Raw genomic sequence first — 21,485 nt, forward strand, 5'->3', positions numbered from 1 at the left:
GTGGGTTTCAGCTGTTAGGAAGCAGTTCATAATTCATCCAGATCTTGCCTTTTTTGCCCCTAAAACACCATTTAACCTGAGCAAAGCTGGAGAACTGTTCTCCCTCAGAGCAGCTCCTCAGTGGGGTCCCTGCAACTCCTGCTTGAAGGTGCTGGAATAAAAATGTGCTGTTCCTTCTGCTCCTCCATGAGCACTCGGAGGGTTCTCTCATCCTATTTGGATGGTTTTGGTCTTCGATTTTAAATCTGCTTTGTTTTTGTCACTGTTCCACCTTTCTCCTCCCTGACTCTGAGGTTTGGGGGTGAGAGTGAACCAACCCATATCCGTTTCTATGGATTGACTGGACTGTGCCAATTCCAGAAACCTTTCTTTCCCTTTGCTGTTCCCTATCCCAGTGTTTCCCTTGGGAAAGAAACATCTTGGAAATGGCACTAAAATGCTGCCAGTACCTGCAGCTGTGGAGGTTGTGTTTTAATGTGTTCTGGTGCCTGTGGGTTCTGCCTGCCCTGGAGCTGTTTGTGGCTTTCCCAGGAATGCCAACCTGGCTTTTGGACTAAGGAACAGGAATGTGCCAGGGCCTTCATGCCGTCCTGGGCACTGGCTGGTGGGATCAGGTTGTATTTTTGGGACACAGTGGTGTTGAATTCCTTTTTTGGCTGCAGTAGTTCATTGAGTGTCTTTTCCATTGGATTATGCAAAAGTCCTCTCCAATATCTGCTTTTTGACTGACTAAAATCAGTGTTTCCTGTGGCTTGATCCCTTTATTTCCCTGAGACTGAGCAGGGTTTTGCTGCTCCCTCCTTACAAAGGAAGATTTATTTTCTCACCAGCACTTTATGAAGTTCTTCTCAGGTTCTGCTTGACCTTGGTCCTTCTCTGGCTGTGATGTTGGACCTAATTTAAGGTCCAAACGAGCAGCATCTCCTGCTTTTAAACATCTGCTCTTTTCCTGCTGGAGTGCATCAGTCTGGCAGACACTTGGGATAACTTGTAGCCATTATAACTGAGGAATGTTGTGCCTGTACAGCTTCTTTAAAAGGGGGAAAAGGGAGTTTTTCAGATTGGTAAGAAGATGTGCCATTTGTGGCTGGGATCTGCTTGGTTCTACCTTCCTTTCTTGCTGCCCTTAAATTAAAATTGGTGAAATGTATTTCCTATAAACCATGGAGTTGATGTGGCTGCACCATGAAATGTTTTCCTGGTTGTCCTTGCAGGGGTCAGCTGTATTTCTGTGGCAACAACACAGAGCAGGGCCCCAAAAATGAGAAATTCTCTGCAGAGTGATCTTGTGGAATAAAAGGTTTCATGGAGTTGCTCACTAATAACTGCACAGCTCTGGGAAACAGCATTTAAATCAGAGGTGTAGGAAGGAGAAATGTTCATTGCTGGGGAGTTTCTGCTGTTCAAGCCTGTTGGGTTTTTTTCCCCCCTAAAACTCAGGACCATGAGAGATGCTGTCAGTGAAGCATCTGCTATTAAACATTGACACTTGCCTTAATGACTTTAATTAAGAATGTCTTGAGCCTTGTTTTTTTTAATTGATTGTCTCTCCCCTTTTGTGTGTAGGTATGGGATTTCATTTTTAGTTACTTGATTGGCTTCAAGAACACGAAGATAAAATTCAATTTAAATAACAAAACCAAACCACTTCTCAAAGCTGTTGCCATTCTTCTTGCTCTTAAATAAGTGACTTGTTGGCTGATATTAAATTCTGCTTAGTGAAGCTGTGACAGGACAACCTAGATATGACCTCATTAAAAATAAAATATGTTCAGAAATATTTCTAGAGATTTTAAATAAATGCATAAGGTATAAAAATATTAAATTACAGGTTTTTGTCTTGTAAAAAATGATGGTTTAAATTTCCTCAGGACAGCAAAATATAAAGTGTCAGACTGAAGAAATTGAAAACTTAGTGCCTGATTTTTCTTTGGGTATGTAAAGGGAACATATATTTAGCATTTTCTTGCTACTTACATAGTAGTGTGTTTTGACTACTCCCATTAATGAATATATTGCGAGGAAGTGCCTGAAAACTACTGAAAAAATACCAACTTCTTGAAATTCTATACTTCAGACTTCTTCTCTGCTGTTGCCTTTGCAGTGAGCACTTGTCCTGCTCCTTCACCTTCTTCCTGCATGGGGACAGCAACGTGTGCACCAGCGTGGAGATCAGCCAGCACCAGCCCGTGTACCTGCTCAGTGAGGAGCACCTCACCCTGGCCCAGCAGTCCAACAACCCCTTCCAAGGTGGGCTTGCTGCCTGTGGCACCTGCAGTCATCCTCTGCGTGCTCCCTGAGGGCTTGGGCCAGGCTGGCAGTGGGGGCAGAGCCTGCCCTGCTGTCCCCAGCTGTGCCCTGTGCCCTCACAGCCAGGTGCTGTGTCCTGGCCCCGTGCAGGTGGAGCATTTGCATATTCATCTCTTGGCATGTTAATTGAACCATTTGTGCTCATGACACCCTTTCCAAGTACTGTCATTTTTGGTGACTTCAACATTTTGTTGTTTCAACCTTATAACCCCCAGATATCTTCACCAACCCTCCATCAGAAATCCATTTTTGGATTTCCGTTCACACCCTCTCCCCTTTTCACTCTGCTCTGCCTTGCCTGTGAATCCCTGTGGTTCCCCCAGCAGATGCAGGCTGTGCTCTGGAAGACAGAGGAGTGCTGGGGCCCGAGTCTGGTCAGTGGGGCTGTGTGATCCCTCCCTGCAGAAATCACCTCTCCTGCATGGCCACACACCTTCAGTAATGCTCAGTGTCCAAACTTGCTTCTTTTTCCTGAATGCAACTTAACAGCACCTGTGCTTCCCTGCTATGGACAGGACTAAACATGAATCAGATGATTCCCTATGTATTCCCTGTTGTTGTAACCAGCTGAATGAAAGGATGAGGAAACACCTAAACTCTGCCAGGATTTGGAAGTGTTTCTTTATCCCACCTGTATCTGAGACTCCTTGCAAGCCTAGATGAAAATTAGCCTGTTGCTTGTTTGAGTGAATTAATTTGTAGTTGTTATTGTGGTTCCTCAATTCTTACAGTACCTATAAATGTAACAATGGGAACCTATTGCCAAAAGCTTGTGTAGTGTAAATCATGACGAGGCTGCATTTTGACTTACCAAAACTACAAATAAGTTGTTTATTTGGTGTGGCTGAAATTAGAGTGCTGCTATTGCAGAGGGGAAGAGGGAATTTGGGGTGAATATAATCACCAATGGATTTTTCTTTCTGTTTTAGTTATCCTGAGCCCCTTTGGGTTGAATGGCACACTCACAGGGCAGTCCTTCAAGCTTTCTGATTCATCCACAAAGAAACTGATTGGGGAGTGGAAGCAATTCTACCCCGTCACATCCAACTTGAAGGAGGGATCTGAGGAAAAACAAGAAGAAATGGATTGGGAGGATGATTCTTTAGCTGCTGTTGAAGTCCTTGTTGGTGAGCTTGATTACCTTTAATTACTGCAATAAACTGGGCGATGGAACCTGCAAAATTCTGAATGCAGAAGTGACCCCATTTGATTCCTTTGTAACAATGGTTGTTGGCTTTTGTTTTCCTGTTTGATGCTTGGGACTATCTATGATGAGTTGCTGCTCAAAGTGGATTTTGCAGACCCATTAGTAGGAGATATTTTTCTTATGTGCCCTGAGAAGGAAGATTAAAAAAAAGAAATAATTAAGAGAGTTAAAAAAACTCCTGGATGATCACTGTTGACATCTAAGCTGAGTAAAAAGCAGGTTGTGTTGTTTCAGAGTCTGTGCAAATTCAAACAGAGTAGACTTGCCTTTTAGGGATGTCTTCAAAACCAGTCCTGGAGAACCTGATGTATTCAGGCACTGCCTTTATCTGCTGTTTTTCCCAAAATCCCGGCCTCTTGATGCTGTGGTTTGTTCTGTAGATTGGTGAACTTTGATTTCCCAAAAAATGCAATCCCTTCTCTTTGAGGAGCTTGTAGTGCAGTGATGGCTGGAGACCCTCATGCTGCTGGGGATGTTGGCAGTGCTACACGATGCTAAAGAGGATTTTCCCCAGCCTTTATAAAACAAAATGACAGAAGCAGGGTAGCAGCATGTGGATATCTCTGCCTATACAAAGCCCTTTTTATTCTTTCACTCAAATCCTCTGTATAAAGCAAATCAAGCAATGATGGAGGTGACAAGAGATGTTTTTTGTCCAAGGAGATGCTTCAGTAGGTAGAAAAGGCTCTGGTAGCTCAGGAATGCCTGCTGAAATGATGCATTTGATGACTTTAAGTGTGACTAACCGGGCAATGCCCTCTCTTGGCAGCTGGTGTGAGGATGGTGTACCCAGCGTGCTTCGTGCTGGTCCCTCAGACAGACATCCCTGCTCCCAGCTCCGTGGGGGCTCCCCACTGCTCCACTGCCTGCCTGGGGGTCCACCAAGTGCCTGCTTCCACCAGAGACCCTGCCATGTCCTCGGTCACCCTGACGCCACCCACGTCCCCTGAGGAAGTTCAGACAGGTGGGAAGGAGTTGGCTTCTGCATGAGGGAATTGTTTCCATGGCTTCTCCTAACACAGCAGTGTTTGCAGGGGATTCAGTGCTCTGTGTGCAGCTGGCTTGGTAGGAAAAAGCACATTTCTTTAGTCCTAAGTTTGTTGTGGTAGAACTGTGTCACCAGCTGTGGGCAAGATGAACTCAAAGTCTTCTGTAAGCTGCTGAAACTAGAGCTGCTGTTGTACTTGAAATTCTTACCAGTGCTTTGGATTGCTCTGGGGAAGTTTTTGGGGTTTTTCCCCTCTGTGAGCATGCCTGTGTTCTGACACAGCTCCATAACCCCCGTTGTGCCCGGTCATTAGTGAAAGGTGATGATTTCTCCCAGTCCAGGAAGATGGGCTGTAGTTAAGTTTCCAGTAAGGCTGTGTGCCCTCTGCCCTGGGTGTGAGCAGTGCTTATGGGGAGCTGATTTAGGTCACAGCTGGTGACACTCACTGATAGTTTCAGGTGGCATTTACATACGTTTTATTGTGCAGAAGAGGCTTTGTTTCTTTTTTCTTCCATGATCTTCTGTTACTCAAGTTTGACCCTTTTTTTAAAATCATAATCTTGGCTTTGCTCAAGTTGTTTTCTATTTCAGGCCACTTTCATCAAAGATAAAGAACATCCAGCCCACTTACAACATATATGGTGCTTTTTAAAATCTCCTATAATAATCTGCTACCATTCCTAAATTTTCTGTGTGTTTTTATTTCCTAACACTGAGTCAGGAAGATACTTTTCTTCTTATGGTGTTTGAATTGGAGTGATAGACACTGCATTGTCTCACTGCCTGAATGTTTCCTCTGGTGCTGCTTTTCAGTTGATGCTCAATCTGCCCAGAAATGGGTGAAGTTTTCCTCGGTTTCAGACGGATTTATCTCGGATAGTACCAGCCATCACGGTGGCAAAATCCCCAGAAAACTGGCCAACCAAGTGGTGGACAGAGTCTGGCAAGAGTGCAACATGAACAGAGCACAGAACAAGTATGTACTTATCCTCTGAAGCCAAAAATACCAATATTTTGTGTGTTCCTTGTAGCAATTAGTTCTGTAAAGGGTGCTGTGACTGCTGGTGGAATGCACTTTACTCTTCTAATAAACCATTTCTAAAGAAGTTCATTTATTTAACTATTTAGGAATGATGTACTTAGTTTAATGTCAGGAAAAGGCTATTTATCCTTCCTTTGCTGAATCCCTTGTCACCAAACTGCTCTTGAGCTTTGCCAGAAGATAAGAGAAGAACATATGTTGCTCCCAAATAACTCTCCTGGTATTGAATCCTAGGAGGAAGTATTCTGCTACATCAAATGGCTTGTGTGAGGAGGAGACAGCTGACAAGGTGGCATCCTGGGATTTTGTTGAAGCCACACAGAGGACAAATTGCAATTGTTCAAGGTACAGCACTTGGCAGAGGCGCAGCCCAGCCGTGTTCGCCGGGGCTGAAGTGCTCAGGAGAGGCTCCTGATCTCTCCTGCAGGAGTAATTAAGCAGTAGCTGCTCGGAGGAAAGCTGGAACAAAATTTGTATCTCCTCTCCTAAATGTCATTGGAGGTCTTGAAATTCTGCCCAAGGAGTTACTGCAGAGGTTGTAGTCGAGTGAATTGGCTGAGGGGGGCCTGCTGCCAGTGCAGGGATGATTCCCAAGTCCTGGGCTGGAATTCCATATGGATGTGGGCAGTCACCATCTCATGGGCAGCTTTCTCAGGGAATGGGAAGGGAATGCTATTTATTTAGGATTTAAACACCTCTTCTAAGGGCTGTGGCAGTAGCCTTGAAGGGAGAAAGCTGTTAATCATGAGAATAAAACCCCCAGACCTGCTCTGTGGGAAGGGTGGCATTCCATGGGTGGCTGTGTGGAAAACTGCTCCTCAGAGTGGATGCCAGTGTGTGTTTTTTATATTAGCTGGGGGGAAAAAGAGATCAAAACAAAGGGCAAAATGTCTGAGATTAAATATATATGTGTGTATATAATATACAGCCTTTTTGGAGGCTGCGATGCCACACACTGTTAATACAGGTATTTAAAATAAATAGAAGCATTAATTTCATTGAATTCTCAATTTCTGTACTTATGGCAGAATATTAATCTTTAGGTGACTGAAGTGTTGCAATAGGTTTAAACACTCTCTGATTTAAATGTTACACTGATTACCTTGCAGGGAATATTGGTATCTTAGGAAAAAATTACTGTCTGGAGGATGTAGCATTTTGAGATAAATGCATTTTTTAAACTCCCTTATTGAAACGGTTGGTTAAAGTTCTGTGGAAATACTTATGTCCTGAGAAGAGCTGGGGTGTGGAGGAGGATTAAATGTTCTTTTCAAGGAGAATTTAGCTATGATAGCACTAGTTAAGAGCAAACCAATCAATTAACTATGTGAGGTGTATATTAGAAATATGCAATTGCCTAAAGAGAAATTGCAAAGACCTAAACCTCCTTATTATTCCATGTGTTTTGAATTCTAAGTGGAGAAAAACATGTGGATATGTGTAAGAGTTTAAAGTAAAAATAGATTTTGATACCTCTTACCTTTTATCCCTGCCTAATCCTGTTTTTTCAATACAAGTGCTTCTTAACTTTGCTAATGGAGGAGTGGCAAAGAACTCCCAGGCGTGGAGCATTTACCTGCAGTTCAATGGCTTAATCATAAACATTTCATTCTACACTTCTGTATTTCATGTGCCTCATTCTGTCAGATGGTCCTGAAAGTTGGCATCTTGAACTTGCAGATGAAATGTTTAAGCTCAAGTGCATTTACACTGAACAGACCCAGCTGTATTAATGTAGTTGGGACACTGCATTTTTCTTTTTCCCACACTTGCTAAATTTGTAAGTAAGCCCCTACAAAAGCCTTGTAATAGCTTGGAAATGGCTTTTGTAGGAGTGAGCTTGGCTTCTTGGTTCTTGGTGTTAATTTTGCAGTCTTTAACCCAGTGAGGCTTGGGCAGCTCTCTTGGCTGGTATCCGGGTTTGAACTTCAGAAGCCATTCACTAATTCTTACGTTGTTCTACTGATTCATCAGTGCTGGCACACGTTAAAAATGATGAGGTATTCATGTGACAATCTATTTCTGCTAAAGCAGTTATAAAATACTGTCTTAATTCTGAATATTATTTGTGTGTTTGGCTCATAGGACAGATGTAACAATTTAAAAAATGGTATTCTAAAATCATACAGTGTTGCTGAAGTCACTCCAGTTCTGCTCAGAAAGAAGCGGCAGCTTCACTTCGGAACAGTTTCGGTCTCTGACGTCTCTCACGGGCTGTTTAATGGCCTAGAAGGAGGTTCTTATCTAGTGAAAAAGAACACCATAGACAAATTTGAAAGATTAATGTGGACTCTTTTCCCTTGTATTAATTCTGCAGGCACAAAAATCTCAAACCAAGAAATTCAGGTCAACAGGGGCAGGCCCCACCTGTGGGCCCCCAGCAGCCGGCGGCTCCGAAGCACAAGACAAATGAGAAGCAAGACAAAGGGGATAAGCCACAGAAACGCCCTTTGACTCCTTTTCATCATCGTGTATCTATCAGTGATGATGTTGCCATGGAGGCAGATTCAGCGAGTCAGAGGCTTGTGATGGCCGCACCAGACAGCCAAGTGAGGTTTGCCAATATCCGAACTGCCGACGGAGCGAAGCCCCCGCAGCTGCACGGGGCCGAGCTGGCGAACTCGCCGCAGCCGCCGCCGCTCAGCCCCCACCCCTGCGACGGCGCCGACGAGGGGGTGCCCAAGGCTCCCTCCACGCCCCAGAGTCAACATTTCTACCAGATGCCAACGCCTGACCCCTTGGTCCCCACAAAAGCAATGGAAGACAGGCTCGATGGCTTGTCCCAGCCTTTCCCAGCCACGTTCCCCGAGGTTATAGAGCCCACCGTGTACGTCGGCACTGCCGTCAATTTGGAGGAGGATGAAGCTGACACGACTTGGAAGTATTACAAAGTTCCAAAGAAAAAGGATGTGGAGTTCTTACCGCCCCAGCTTCCAAATGATAAGTTGAGAGATGATCCAGTAATACCTGCTGGACAGGAAAATGTAACATCAGTTACAGAGTAAGTGGTGTTTGATCTTGGGGTAATAACACGAGAAGTGAGGGAACAGGAAGGCCAAAGGAAGGAGTTTCTCAGCAGAAGGAGCAGTAATGCTGAGGGTGTGAGCACAACTGTGGGTACAAGAAATTAACCCTTGTGAAATGGGAGGACAAAGCACAGATCTGTAGCAAGACTTTCCAGCTTTTTCTCATTTTAGCTCTGATTTAGCTGACAGCAATGATATTTATTTTTATACTGCAAAATTAATCTGCAGCCAAATGATGCCTATTAGGGACTTAAGTCCCTTCCTTCCCCCCTCAAAAAAAAAAAAAAAAGGTAACTTTTTCTCTTTAGTATTTGATTTCTTCATTATTTGAAGGACTATGGATGGTCTCAGCTGCAGAGATCCTGTTAAAGTTTCTTCTCTCATTTCTGCTCCTGTCTTCACCTAGGAGAGCTGATATTACAAGCCCCAGCTTGTAAAACATTCTGCTCTGCTGCTTGTTTCCACTGAGATAAAGGAATTGGTCACATTGGATACTCTTCTAAGTTTGAATAAATTCTGGAGTTTAGGACCACTGAAGGAAATCAAACTCTGGTGGTTTTAGTGTTAAAACTGAGCTCTGTTTTACAGCAGAATGAACCAAGAGGAATTTGCTTTACCAGTTAGAGCGAAAACAAACTCCCCAAGAAAGATCACCGCCACCAAATCCCCAAAGCATAAGAACAAAACTCCTGCAGCAGAGCCCTTGGCCCTGTGGGCTGTGTCCATGTGCTGTTGGGTGAGCAGGGAATTGTTCCTGTCATCCCTGTTTCACAACACTTCCCTGTGAGGACAAGCCACTGGGAAAGCAACAGGTGCTGACAGGGCTGTTAACAGCAGGCAGAGCTTAACAGGATTGGGGTGAGCATGCAGAGGTGACAAACTTGGGCTCAGGGCTGTGCTCGAGGAATCCAGGACTGCACCCAGAGCTGCCTCTATCCGTGCACTTCTCTTGATGATTTTTGGGCCAAATATTCAGCTGAAAGGAGGTTCTTACTGTGATTGATAGCAAATAATTGAGAGCTTTGGGTTTAATTTTAGGAGCTGGGGTGCTGAATTTGGGGTGGAAGAGCAGCTACTCACAAGACAGAAGCTTGGAGTTAGTTTTTGTCCTGTTGCTGGCAGTGGCAGCACTGGAATGGCTGTGTAGGAAAGCTGGGAGAAGGAGTAAATGTGGTGTAGCAGCTGCTCTGTGCTCACACACAGTTCTGGACATTCTTTGTGGTCACTGTTTAAGAGACTCTTCTTTCAAGATGTGCATGTATAGGATTTTTTAGTGCTTTTTTTCCTTTGCCTTGGATTCACTTCAGCCAAGTAGATAAGGAAAGATGTTTCCTTTTTTCTCTTCAAGACATGGTCTTTCCTAGTCTGATCTGACAACTTACCAGAAACAGTCTTTTCCCTCTGGGATATCTGTCTGTTAATTCTCTTCCTCTCTGCTGGTCAAAAATCCAGCAGAGGTGTTTAATTCTCCATTCCTAGAAAGTAGTTTCCATCTCTTTTTCTGCCCTCTTTTTGTTTTCCTGATGGCAGTTTTTTTCAGGATTTAGAAACTGGTTTATTGAGCATGGATGGATTTGCCCTTGTTGTTGGCAGTGAGATGTTTTGTTGGCTGTGAATTTGTTTCTAGGAAGTGTCTTTGACAAAGTCAAACTGTTTCTATAGTTGAGAGGAATGTGAGGAGCTTCTCATCTTGTTTGAGGGAGCACCTTCCTCACCTGGTGCCTTTTGTATGTTGGGGTACAGAAAACAAAGGTGGTTCAGGGGCACATCTACAGCTCATAATCAGAATAGATTTTTCCTTGCCAATGTCTTTTTTTTCCTGGTGCAATGCCACATTTGTGAAACCAATGCTCCTGAGAGAAAACATTAATTTCTGTGTACTTACCAGCTCCAGTTTTGGCTCAGAATGTTAACAAAAGAAAAATGCTGATAAAGGCAAATGTGGTTAGATTTTTGTCATTAGTAAATTAGTTACTGGTGTGCTGCAAGCTTCATTTGTATTGATCTGAGTGATATAAATGGCTCCTGGACACAGTGGCATTTGTGTGCTTTACTTGTGATTATTGCTTGGGCTTTTTTTGGGAATGCAGTGAGTAATTCTTTAGCCTGGTGAGTTTCTTTTAGTGGATGTGGAGAGTTGAATCCATTTGTGCCTTATAACAAATGACAGCCATGACCTGGGATAAATTACTAATCTTTATGTGAATTGACAGTGCTTGAGGAGAGAGGGGCAGAAGGAATCACATGGCTGGATCTGATGTGTGGAAGGAGGTGATATTAAATGAGTAATGATTTAATCTTTGTCCCCAAAAGTTTTCTGAAGCTGGGGTGTGAAGAAAGGAAGTGGAAAAATGAGGTTGTTCATGTTAAGGCTGTGTGATAGCAGAAATAATTCCATGTAATAAGTGCTAAATAAATAATTTTGTGATTTTATTTTTCTTCTGTTCAGATTAATGGTGCAATGTAGGAAACCTTTGAAGGTTTCAGATGAACTGGTGCAACAGTATCAGAGTAAAAACCAATATTTAACAGCTGTAGCAACGGAAGCTGACCAGGAACCTGAAATTGATCCTTATGCCTTTGTGGATGGAGATGTGGAATTCCTATTTCCTGACAGTAAAAAGGACAGGCAGAACATTGAGAGGGAAGTGGGGAAGAAACACAAGGTGAGTAAAGGAGCGAGGCTACAAATCAGTGATGAGATTAAAACAAATTGCCTTAGACCCAGGATAGAATTGAAATCCTTCTTCATGTATTTAGAAGCAAATTTAAAACCAAATTATATTCTAGCAGAAATGATCAATGAAATTAAGCAGCATGTCTCTAAAGGCACCTAAATATTTTCTTGGCAAACTGGTGATGCCATTGCATCAGGGTTTATGAGGAAAAAGCTGCTAGATCAGTCTGGCTCAGTGGCCTCCCTGTGGAAATAGGTGCTGGCAGGTGCCTGGGGAGCGAGGAAGAACAGGGCCAGTGCTTTGTTCATGAGTGGAAAGGTCTGGGGGTAGGTGAGGTGAGCCCTGACTTGTTCCCTGGCCAGCGAATTGCAATTTTTATTCTTTTTTTGTGCTTTAGTGCAGCTATGTGAGACTTGTACTTAAAGCAAAAGGACACCTACAGAAAAGGAGAAAATATAATTGCACTGGGTGCTTGTCTGAAAAATAAATTTGCTTATTAGAATTAGTTATGTCTGGATGCAATCCATTCAGGAGCTGGTACAGTTAATATGTAGCATCTGATAGCAAGGGTTTTTCCTTAAGGTGTTGTAGCAAGAATCCACAGCTTGCTTTGTAAATTTATCCTCAAGACAAACCCTGTGCTGGCAGCCCAAGCTCTGCTCCCCCTGAGCCAGCAGCAGCCCCCAGCCTGTCCCTGCTGAGCTCGCAGGGTAATGAGAACCTGATCCTTCTCCGGGGACAGAATCCTCACAGGGACATCAAATACCTCCCACCCCACCCATTAATTCAAGCAAACTTTTCTCTCCTTTTTTAATAGGCTGAGGATGGGACATCCAGCGTTACAGTTCTATCCCATGAAGGAGAGGATGCAATGTCTCTGTTTAGTCCTTCTGTCAAGCAAGGTACAGAGGCTTTCTTTTCCTCTCTGTCTCAATTGTGTTGTATTAATGGTGTCTTGAATAGTCAATAAATTCTAATAAGCTGCTAAGTTTTGTGGTTTATGGTTTGTATTTCCTGCAGTCTGCTTGGAACATTTCTTTGTTGCACCTTGCAAAAAATCTAAACCTGGCTAATTGGCTATAAAATCTAAAATGGAAGGGCCCTCACCTCTGTGTAAGGTGGATGAGGTGGACCAAGGCCATCTCACCCCCTTGGTTTCCTTTCCCCCAGCTGTGGAAAGAGCTCTGCAGTGAAGTTTTTCATGCAGATGCAGTGCCAGAGGTGTGATGTTGGTCTCTCTCCACAGATGCCCAGCGCTTGGCTGCCCACGCCCGCACTGCCTCGACCAGCCTGTTCCACGAGACAGACCTGGTGGTGTCCTACACCGACCTGGACAATCTCTTCAATTCTGATGAAGATGAACTCACAGTAAGTGATGTGCAAAAAGTCCTGGCAGGTGCCAGCCAAAAAAACAGCAAGGAACAACTCTTGTCTTTCTGTGGTTTGGGGTTTGATTTTTTTTTCTGGCGTTTGGAGGAGAGGTTGCAAAACATTCACACGAACAAGAGCTGTGGCCCCTCAGTGGCAAACGGACTGTTCTGGTTGACTCATGCAGGCAGATTTTTGATGCAAACAACCTTTTGATCTTACTTCCTTACAATGCCCACAGTGTGTGCTGCCTGAGCATACCTTTAGTTTGAGTTGTACAGATTCAGCAGGTCCTAGTGTGTTCTTTTCCTGTGGTCTGGGCTCTGGTTAACTGCTTCATCAAGGTAATATTGAAACAGAACAGCAATTTCTGAAAGAGAAAAGGCATTTAAACACTGGACATTCTGCCAAATAAGCTGCTTCTCTGCAGCAGCTATTATCTTGGAACAGTTTCTCTTGCAGTCTGATGGCTCTGAATCCATTATCTTTCTAGTTTCTATTTCAATACTGTTTGTAATCAGTTCTCTTTTCTGAACTGTATGTTGCTCCATGTTTAATCCTAAATCCCCTTACCCAGACAAAATGCCCATCAACTTTAATGGGAGCTGGAGCTGAGTAAGGGCTGAAGGATCTTAACAGCCTTCAGAGGTCATCAGAATGTAAAGGAAGTGTGTTTGCTCTTAAACATGAACACTTACATTCTGTAGGCATCTGAACTGTTTAAAGATGGTAAAATATCTCTTATTCTTTTACTTTTGACAGCTTTTCTTTCCTGTATTTCTTGTTGCAAGATTTGTGTTTGTCTTTTCTGTTCCTGTGGCAACACCAGTGATGTTAATGTGGCTCTGGGAGCGTTGTGGTTTGTTCTGGTAGACTGTGGGCAGCCCTAATTTACTTCTTTTACTGTCTGCTGTAAATGATGAGGGTTATTTTGTAACTGGTTTTTCCCTTCAATAACATTGTGACCTGTTGGGAGAGGTTCTCTGGGTTCCAGGAATTAAGAACAAGTGTAAGGCCAACCTTAAGCTTCTGAGCTATTTTAATTTTTCTAAATATTATACAATGTCTCAGCTTTGTATGTGCAGGTGAGATTTCCTGTTAGCAGGAAACTTGAACATGTGTTTATGTCTGAAGTGATTTTATGACAATACTTCTTTCTCAGCCTGGATCTAAACGAACAGTGAACGGCACTGATGACAAATCCAACTGCAAAGAGGCAAAAACAGGAAATCTAGACCCACTGTCATGCATAAGTAAGATTTATTTGTGTTTTCTTTTTGCCTAAAGAGAATGTTAGCTCCAAACATTTGACTCTGATATGTTGTGGCAATTTGGAAATGTACCCTTCATTTGCCTTTGGAAAATTTTGAGATTCGGGAAACACTTCAGGAAGTTTTCATGTTCTAAAGTCTGCTTCCGATTTGAAATTAGGCACTGCAGATCTCCATAAAATGTATCCAACTCCCCCTTCACTGGAACAACATATTATGGGGTTTTCTCCAATGAACATGAACAATAAGGAGTACGGCAGCATGGACACTACACTTGGAGGAACAGTGCTGGAAGGGAATAGCTCTACGGTGGGAGCTCAGTTCAGAATCGAAGTAGACGAGGGTTTCTGCAGCCCCAAACCTGCTGAAATCAAGGTAGGTGGTGCTGACAGCCCTGATCAATGCTTGTGGTGATTATTGATCAGTTCATTACTTAAATCTCAATAGGAATGGGGGGGGATTAAAGTACAATTTGAAACTTGTCTTGCATTATTTGGGGGAGGCAATACACTTTGTAGTATGTAGTGTTTTACCACTTAAGAGAGAGTAATACCTGAATAGCCATTAGTGAGCTGCAGAAATGCCTTTCAGTCATTGCAGTTCACTGAGGTTTGTTTTGGTGTATTGTGAATATTGTGTGTACACATCTCAGCTTTCTCTTGCAGCAGTGTCAGGATTTTGGGTCAAGGAACTGCTGCTTGAACTCAGTCCTGTTTTTTGGAGAAGCATTTAATTGCTGCAGTGATCTAATTTACACATTAATGCTTTCCCATGTCTGACTTCCAGGATTATTCCTACGTTTATAAACCTGAAAACTGTCAAGCTTTAGTGGGATGTTCCATGTTTGCACCACTGAAGACTCTTCCCAGCCAGTGTCTTCCTCCCATCAAACTGCCCGAGGAATGCATTTACCGCCAGAGCTGGACTGTGGGAAAGCTGGATCTGCTTCCTCCAGGCCCTGCCATGCCTTTCATCAAAGATGGGTATGACCCTAGGGGCTTCAGCTTTGTGATGTGCTCACTTTGCCACCCCTAAATATTTATTTTGTCAATGGGTAATGGGAATATTTGTATATACTCTGTGTTTATACAACTGACGAGAGCCTTTAAAAACATCCTTCTGGCTAAACCTACTGCAGGAGACTCTTCTCAAAGAGCTTCTTAACTGTACATACATTTTATTTGTTGTCTCCTTTAAAGGTTTCTTGGGGAAGCTTAATGGTGCAAGTCCAGGTTTAATAAGTAATGAAGATGGTAACAATCAAGATAAATGTAAACTTGGGACTTTGTTTTTGCGGTGGTGTAGTCGGTGCTGGAAGGGCTTAGTAGGTGGTGCTGCTGTTTCTTAAATTATTTTCTTAAGTAGCAGTAAACTCAGCTGTGCTGGGAGTAGGAAAACGTTTCCTGTGCTGTGTGACTGGGCCTGGGCACAGCAGAACTGCAGGGGACATTTCTGTACCCTGCATTTGGTAGGGATGGTCTTGCTGCCAGCTCTTCTTGAGGAAAAGATTTTCTTTTTCTCTTCTGCATTAATAGCTGGTAAAAATGGATTAGGTGGCAAGGAGGTATTATGTATTTCTTGATAAGATTATATGAATATTAAATCTTGGATTAAATACTGATGTTGCTTCTGTTACTCATTAGCAATATATTTCCAGGTCTTGTTGGCCTTAAAGTTTTTGGAGATACTCAGGTGCTTAGTAAAGAAGATGTTAAACCTTTCCAGGTGGTACTTTCCTCATGGATTCAGCTGAATCTGCTGTCAATAGACCTGGTCTATTTTCTTAGTGTGTGTCAACACAACATGTAAATAAAACATGAATGAAAAAGGTGTCCTTTAGACTCCATACAACCACAGAATTTATAATTTATTCTGACCACACTTGTTTCCTGGGAGCTTTGTGCAAAGGAAAAGACGAAAGGAGGCAGGGAGAGATTCTTTAATGGTGCTGTCAGTGGGAGTCCTGCAAAGTCATTTAGAACAAACGTCTTGAAGTTCCTTAGGGAATGAAAATCTTACTGTGGATTATGAAAGACTAGCTTAAAAAAAGCAAATATTAATTAGGAAGGTCCTTCTTTAGAAATCTGAGTCTTAAACTTCAAACCCAGTATGTTGTGTACTTAAAGCCTTTCCTTCTCTTGTGGCTGCCGTCAGTGATGGGAGCACCATGGACCAGGAGTACGGCCCTGCCTACACCCCCCAGACCCACACTCCGTTTGGGATGCCCCCGAGCAGTGCCCCTCCCAGCAACGGCGGGGCTGGAATCCTCCCTTCTCCTTCCACCCCTCGCTTCCCAACTCCCAGAACACCAAGGACTCCCCGCACGCCCCGCGGAGCCGGCGGGCCTGCGAGCGCCCAGGGCTCAGTGAAATACGAGAACTCCGATTTGTACTCCCCAGCTTCCACCCCCTCCACGTGTCGGCCGCTGAACTCGGTGGAGCCCGCCACGGTGCCTTCCATCCCTGAGGCACACAGCCTGTACGTGAATCTCATCCTCTCCGAGTCCGTCATGAATCTCTTCAAAGACTGCAACTTCGACAGCTGCTGCATTTGCGTTTGCAATATGAACATCAAAGGTGCTGATGTTGGAGTTTACATTCCCGATCCGACACAAGAGGCCCAGTATAGGTGTACCTGTGGTTTCAGTGCTGTTATGAATAGAAAATTTGGCAACAGTTCCGGGCTGTTTCTTGAAGATGAGTTGGATATTCTGGGGCGAAACACAGAGTGCGGCAAAGAAGCGGAAAAACGCTTTGAGGCTCTCAGAGCTACTTCCATTGAACACGGCAGTGCAGGGCTGAAAGAACCCGAGAAACTGCCCGATGACTTGATACTGTTGCTGCAGGATCAGTGCACCAACCTGTTCTCACCCTTTGGAGCAGCAGACCAAGACTCCATAGCCAAAGTTGGTGCCGTCAGCAACCTGGTACGTGTAGAAGAAAGGGATTGTTGCAATGACTGCTACTTAGCCTTGGAACATGGACGGCAGTTCATGGACAATATGTCAGGAGGGAAAGTTGACGAAGCACTTGTGAAAACTACTTGCTTGCACCACTGGTCAAAAAGAAATGGTAAATATTGAAAACTACTTATTTTCTACTTGTCCACCTGTTTGGGTTTTTGTTTTTGAAGGGTCTATTTGAGTGGTTTTCCTTTGTGGATTTTGAATGCTGTTTTTTGCCACCTCTGTGCTTGTACAGACTCCTGGTTGATGGTGCTCAGAATAACCAGCCCTTCCATCAGCCCTGTGCTGATCACCAAGCAGAGTAAGGCCTTGGCTGCTCTCAGTTGTAAATTCTCAATATATATCTGAAGTGTAACATGAGACCACTGTCAGTGTCCACAACACTTCAGCAGGTTTATCCTTTAAAGAGCTTTTGGTGAGTGGCTCTACAGAAGCTCTGGAATGATTGATGCCTGTAGGAAGGGTTCGAGTGATGACTGCATTGTCAAGGCCACTGTGACAGAATTAAACAACAGCTCTGATTCAGTTGGCTTCCCCCGTTCTTTAAGGAGAAGAGGGGGGCAGTAGGTTAATGGCACATGTGGCAAAAAAAAGCATTATTGTAGCCTTCACTGTATGTTGGGTCTGCCAGAAATCCTTGGATTTTTCCTTCGAGGGCCTGACTAATGATGCAGTGTCTCCTGGAATACCCTTCATTGTGTGTATTTGCTTACTGTTCTCTAATAGAATTTTCAAGTGGCAACTCTTAACAGGGTTAGGGTGAAAGATAAAGTTACGAATTACAGGTAGCTGCAGTTCATAGTTGTAAGTGAAGATGAGGAGGAATCCTGGGAGAACACAGCTACGTTCCTGTGCCTTGCAGGGGAATTAACTTGGAAAATCCAGACTATAAATAAATTTATGTTTTCAGGCAGACAAGAGAAGACTCTGTGTACTGTCACTGATGTGTGGGACAAAAAGATGAAAAAAACCCTTTAAAACAGAAGACTTGGAAATAGTAGCCATGCCAAATTTTGTGTCAGCTTTTCATTCTAAAGCCTTGTACCTGAAATGGCCCAGTGGTGGCTCTGGATGAAATGGGCTGAGTCTGCTTGACGCTTCCTTTGACTTCTCTGAAATGAGCACTGGGTGGCAGCCTGCAAATCTGCCTTTTTGGGAGGGGCAATCCAGGCGTTTCAGGCTTCTACAACTTGTTTGAGGGTTTTTGGGTTGGTTTTGTTTGTCTTGTTTTTATTTTAGGGTATTTTCCCTTAATTTAACTCATAGGATGGGAGTCTTTCAATGGGAAAAATTCTAGGGGAAAAAAAACAAAATTAAGAAAAAAAATCCGTCTGTGTAGGGAGATCTGTAAATCCGCTTGTGCTCAACTTCATATATCCCAGGTGGCCTGCAGGTGTTTTTTAGAAGAGAGTGCTTACAGTGGAGGTGGTTTGGGCTGGTGACTGTAGTGCAGCTCGCTGACCCCGTTTGTGTCCCTGCAGTGGTGGATGTGAGCATGCAGTGCTCCCAGGACATCCTGCGCATGCTGCTCTCGCTGCAGCCCGTGCTGCAGGACGCCATCCAGAAGAAGCGAACGGTCCGGTCCTGGGGTGTGCAGGGACCCCTCACGTGGCAGCAGTTCCACAAAATGGCTGGGAGAGGCTCCTACGGTAAGGGCTCCATGGAATCCCGCTCCATGGAATCTCCTTCCTCTGCCCCATCCACATAAACTCGGTGGCTGGTGCTGCTCAGCCTGTTGGAATGCTGAACAGCACTTGACCTTTCTTTAAACTTAACGAGAGCTTCTTAGATAGAGGAGAATTCTTTTCTTCAGAAAAGAGAAAAATATTTATATTCCTTAAAACGGGCAATGAATTAAAGATGTGCGTTTAAAATTTACAACTTCAGTTGCACTGTTTGTATACACCTGACACTTCACCAGTGAGGGGCTGAAATTGCAAATATGGGTTTAGTGTTAAAAACAGAGTAACTGCTCAGGTTTTTATACTCAAAATTTTTCCCTTCACCCCATTTTAATTACTCTAAAGATAGGAAGTTAAAAATACTGATTTTGAAATGCTTGAGACAGTGTGTTTATTGCTCAGTACTGTCAGAACTGTGTTCAAGCTCTAGGGTTACTCAGTGTCTTGTCTCTGATAAATGTTTGGAGTGGCCAACGTGTGATGCATTTACAGATAGAAGGTGAATTTTGTGCACCCACGATTTAATGACTTCATTAGCATATGAGATTGATTTACCACTGTGTTACAAGAGTGACCTTTCACCAGCAGATCTTTTGTAGCTATATTTAGAACATGGCAATTATACATTTACATGTTCTTAAGTTTGTTTCCTTCTCTGGCCCTTTACTCATCTGCTTAGAATATTTATAGTTTTTTCCCTTGTCTTTGGTCCCCAATTGCTTTGGCTCTGTGGGAAAAGGCTTTCTGGACAGTGCAGAACAGTTCCTGGCTGCCTGCGTACTGATAGAAATATAAAACACTGTGAAACTTCTTCCTGAGGCCCTGAGATATTTCAAATAAAAACAATCAGCTGATGGGTTTTTTGCAGAGGGTTGGATCCTGTACTTTGGATCTGTAAAATGAGAACTATTTCATTGATAGCCAGTGCTCCTTCCTGTGAGATGCTGGGAACACCAGAGGCTGTAATATTCATGTTTCCTTGAAGTTAATTTTAAGCTTTCTGCTTAAAAACATGTCTTGCTTTTCCAGGAACTGATGAGTCCCCAGAACCACTGCCAATCCCAACATTTTTGTTGGGATACGATTACGATTTCCTGGTGCTGTCTCCATTTGCATTGCCCTACTGGGAGAGGCTGATGCTGGAACCTTACGGATCTCAGCGAGACGTTGCTTACGTGGTGGTGTGCCCGGAGAACGAGGCTCTGCTCAACGGAGCCAAAAGCTTCTTTAGGGATCTGACTGCAATATATGAGGTACAGGATTTGTGGCAGTTTGCAGTGAAATGGATTTGGGAAAGGCTGTTTCTAATACGTGCTCATAAGGACTTATCAGGCTTGTCGGAGCTGATAGCGACGCCTGCTCAGAATGCTATCTGGGAAAGCTGCTCCGAGGGATTTTAGGAATGGGCACTTGGAAGATAAGGGCTGTTCATGCTGCTCCCAGTTCCGTTCCCATCCGATAAACGCCACCCGATGGCGAAGCTCTGCATTGCCACGTTAATAGTGTTAACTCCATTTAATTAATTAATTACATGCTTGGATTGAATGATGATTAGAGTCGATTATTATCAACCTGGTTTTCTTGCATTTAGGGAAATGATGACAGTCACCCATAAAATCACTATTCAGTATTTCCTGCTGGTGGAATTCTAGAGTTAAAATGTTACTTTGGAATATTGTAAACAAACAGAGAGATCTCTGCCTTTCTATGGTATGTAGTTTGTGTGATATTTAACAGCTTTTAAGGATTTTTTTTTACCTTCTTTGCAGTCCTGCAGGCTTGGTCAGCACAGACCTATCTGTAAGTTACTGCCTGATGGGATCATGAGGGTTGGTCCTACAGCCTCCAAGAAGCTCTCGGAGAAGTTGGTCACAGAGTGGTTCTCACAGACAGCCAATGCCAACAACGATGCGTTCTCTAAACTCAAACTCTACGCTCAAGTTTGCAGATATGAGCTGGGTATGACCTTTTTTAAATATTCCTTATTTCATACAATTGCCACTTACTCTTTTGCAAAAGAGAAGGAGGAATCATGGCTTATTGTCTTATTGATTGGGGCAGTTTTCTGGTTCTAAACTGTACGTGAATATGTGCTAAAACGGCCTCTTACCATCCAGCAGTGCCTTTAGGGAATGGTGCCTGACAGGGACTTCAGTTGTCTTCTTGTATTGGTGACTTGGATTTTATAGCAGTGATTTCCAGCAATTCAACACATCTGGAAAAAAAGTTATATTAAAATGAGATTTCTTGTTATTTCTGAAAGGCTTTTATCAAAATATTAAAATTTGAAAATTTAGTAAAGGTATTTTAATTTGAGAGGTAAAATGTATGCTCGAGGTTTGCTCTGTTTTGTTACAACTGGAGACTTCCATAGGTGACATAAGCATCAAAACAGCTGCATTATAAAATTTATGCTTTTTTTTTTCTCTGGTTTTAGGTCCTTATCTTGCTTCTCAGCCTTTGGACAATTCTCTACTTTCCCAAACAAACCTGGTCCCTCCCTCCAGCCAGGCAGCCTCTGCTCTGCCCCCAGTGACAGCCCCTGCTGCCAATCCCAACACTCCGTCATCGGCTCCCGCAGCTCCCGCCAGCAGCACCATCGCAGTGACCTCCTCCAGCAGTGCCATGTCCTCTGCAGCCACTACAGCCAACTCCACCCTGACCACCACTGCCCCCTCGTCCTCCTCTGCCAGCCTGGGCAGTGGCATTCCAACGAGCAAGCCTTCCTCATTCCCACCTTTCAGCAATATCAACAATACCACTCCTGCCTCCCTGCCCACCCAGGCTGCACCAGTCCCAAATGGGCAAACTGGGGGGCAGCAGCAGCAGCCAACACTGCAAACAGCAGGGATGTCTGGAGACACGGCTGCAGCACCTGCACAGCCCCATCCAGAGGTTTCTGAAAGGTAGGGAACTGCAATCACACCTTCAGCTGAAAAATCAGCTCA

General features: G+C 43.7%; 1 protein-coding gene across 1 annotated transcript in view; it reads left to right on the plus strand.

The window, feature by feature from the left end:
• Positions 1-21,485, plus strand: part of MED13 (mediator complex subunit 13) — a 51,492-nt gene that overhangs the window by 22,265 nt on the left and 7,742 nt on the right. The window contains exons 4-20 of the mRNA XM_021524873.2: positions 2,105-2,250; positions 3,240-3,437; positions 4,287-4,481; positions 5,319-5,481; positions 5,782-5,892; positions 7,865-8,548; positions 11,023-11,239; positions 12,069-12,153; positions 12,498-12,619; positions 13,782-13,872; positions 14,051-14,265; positions 14,677-14,873; positions 16,045-16,961; positions 18,337-18,504; positions 19,567-19,790; positions 20,307-20,496; positions 20,975-21,443. Coding sequence (XP_021380548.1) covers positions 2,105-2,250; positions 3,240-3,437; positions 4,287-4,481; positions 5,319-5,481; positions 5,782-5,892; positions 7,865-8,548; positions 11,023-11,239; positions 12,069-12,153; positions 12,498-12,619; positions 13,782-13,872; positions 14,051-14,265; positions 14,677-14,873; positions 16,045-16,961; positions 18,337-18,504; positions 19,567-19,790; positions 20,307-20,496; positions 20,975-21,443 — 4,392 coding nt within the window. The remainder of the gene's footprint in view (positions 1-2,104; positions 2,251-3,239; positions 3,438-4,286; positions 4,482-5,318; positions 5,482-5,781; positions 5,893-7,864; positions 8,549-11,022; positions 11,240-12,068; positions 12,154-12,497; positions 12,620-13,781; positions 13,873-14,050; positions 14,266-14,676; positions 14,874-16,044; positions 16,962-18,336; positions 18,505-19,566; positions 19,791-20,306; positions 20,497-20,974; positions 21,444-21,485) is intronic.

The sequence above is a fragment of the Lonchura striata genome, chromosome 20, assembly GCF_046129695.1.
Source record: "Lonchura striata isolate bLonStr1 chromosome 20, bLonStr1.mat, whole genome shotgun sequence".
Lineage (NCBI taxonomy): Eukaryota > Metazoa > Chordata > Aves > Passeriformes > Estrildidae > Lonchura > Lonchura striata.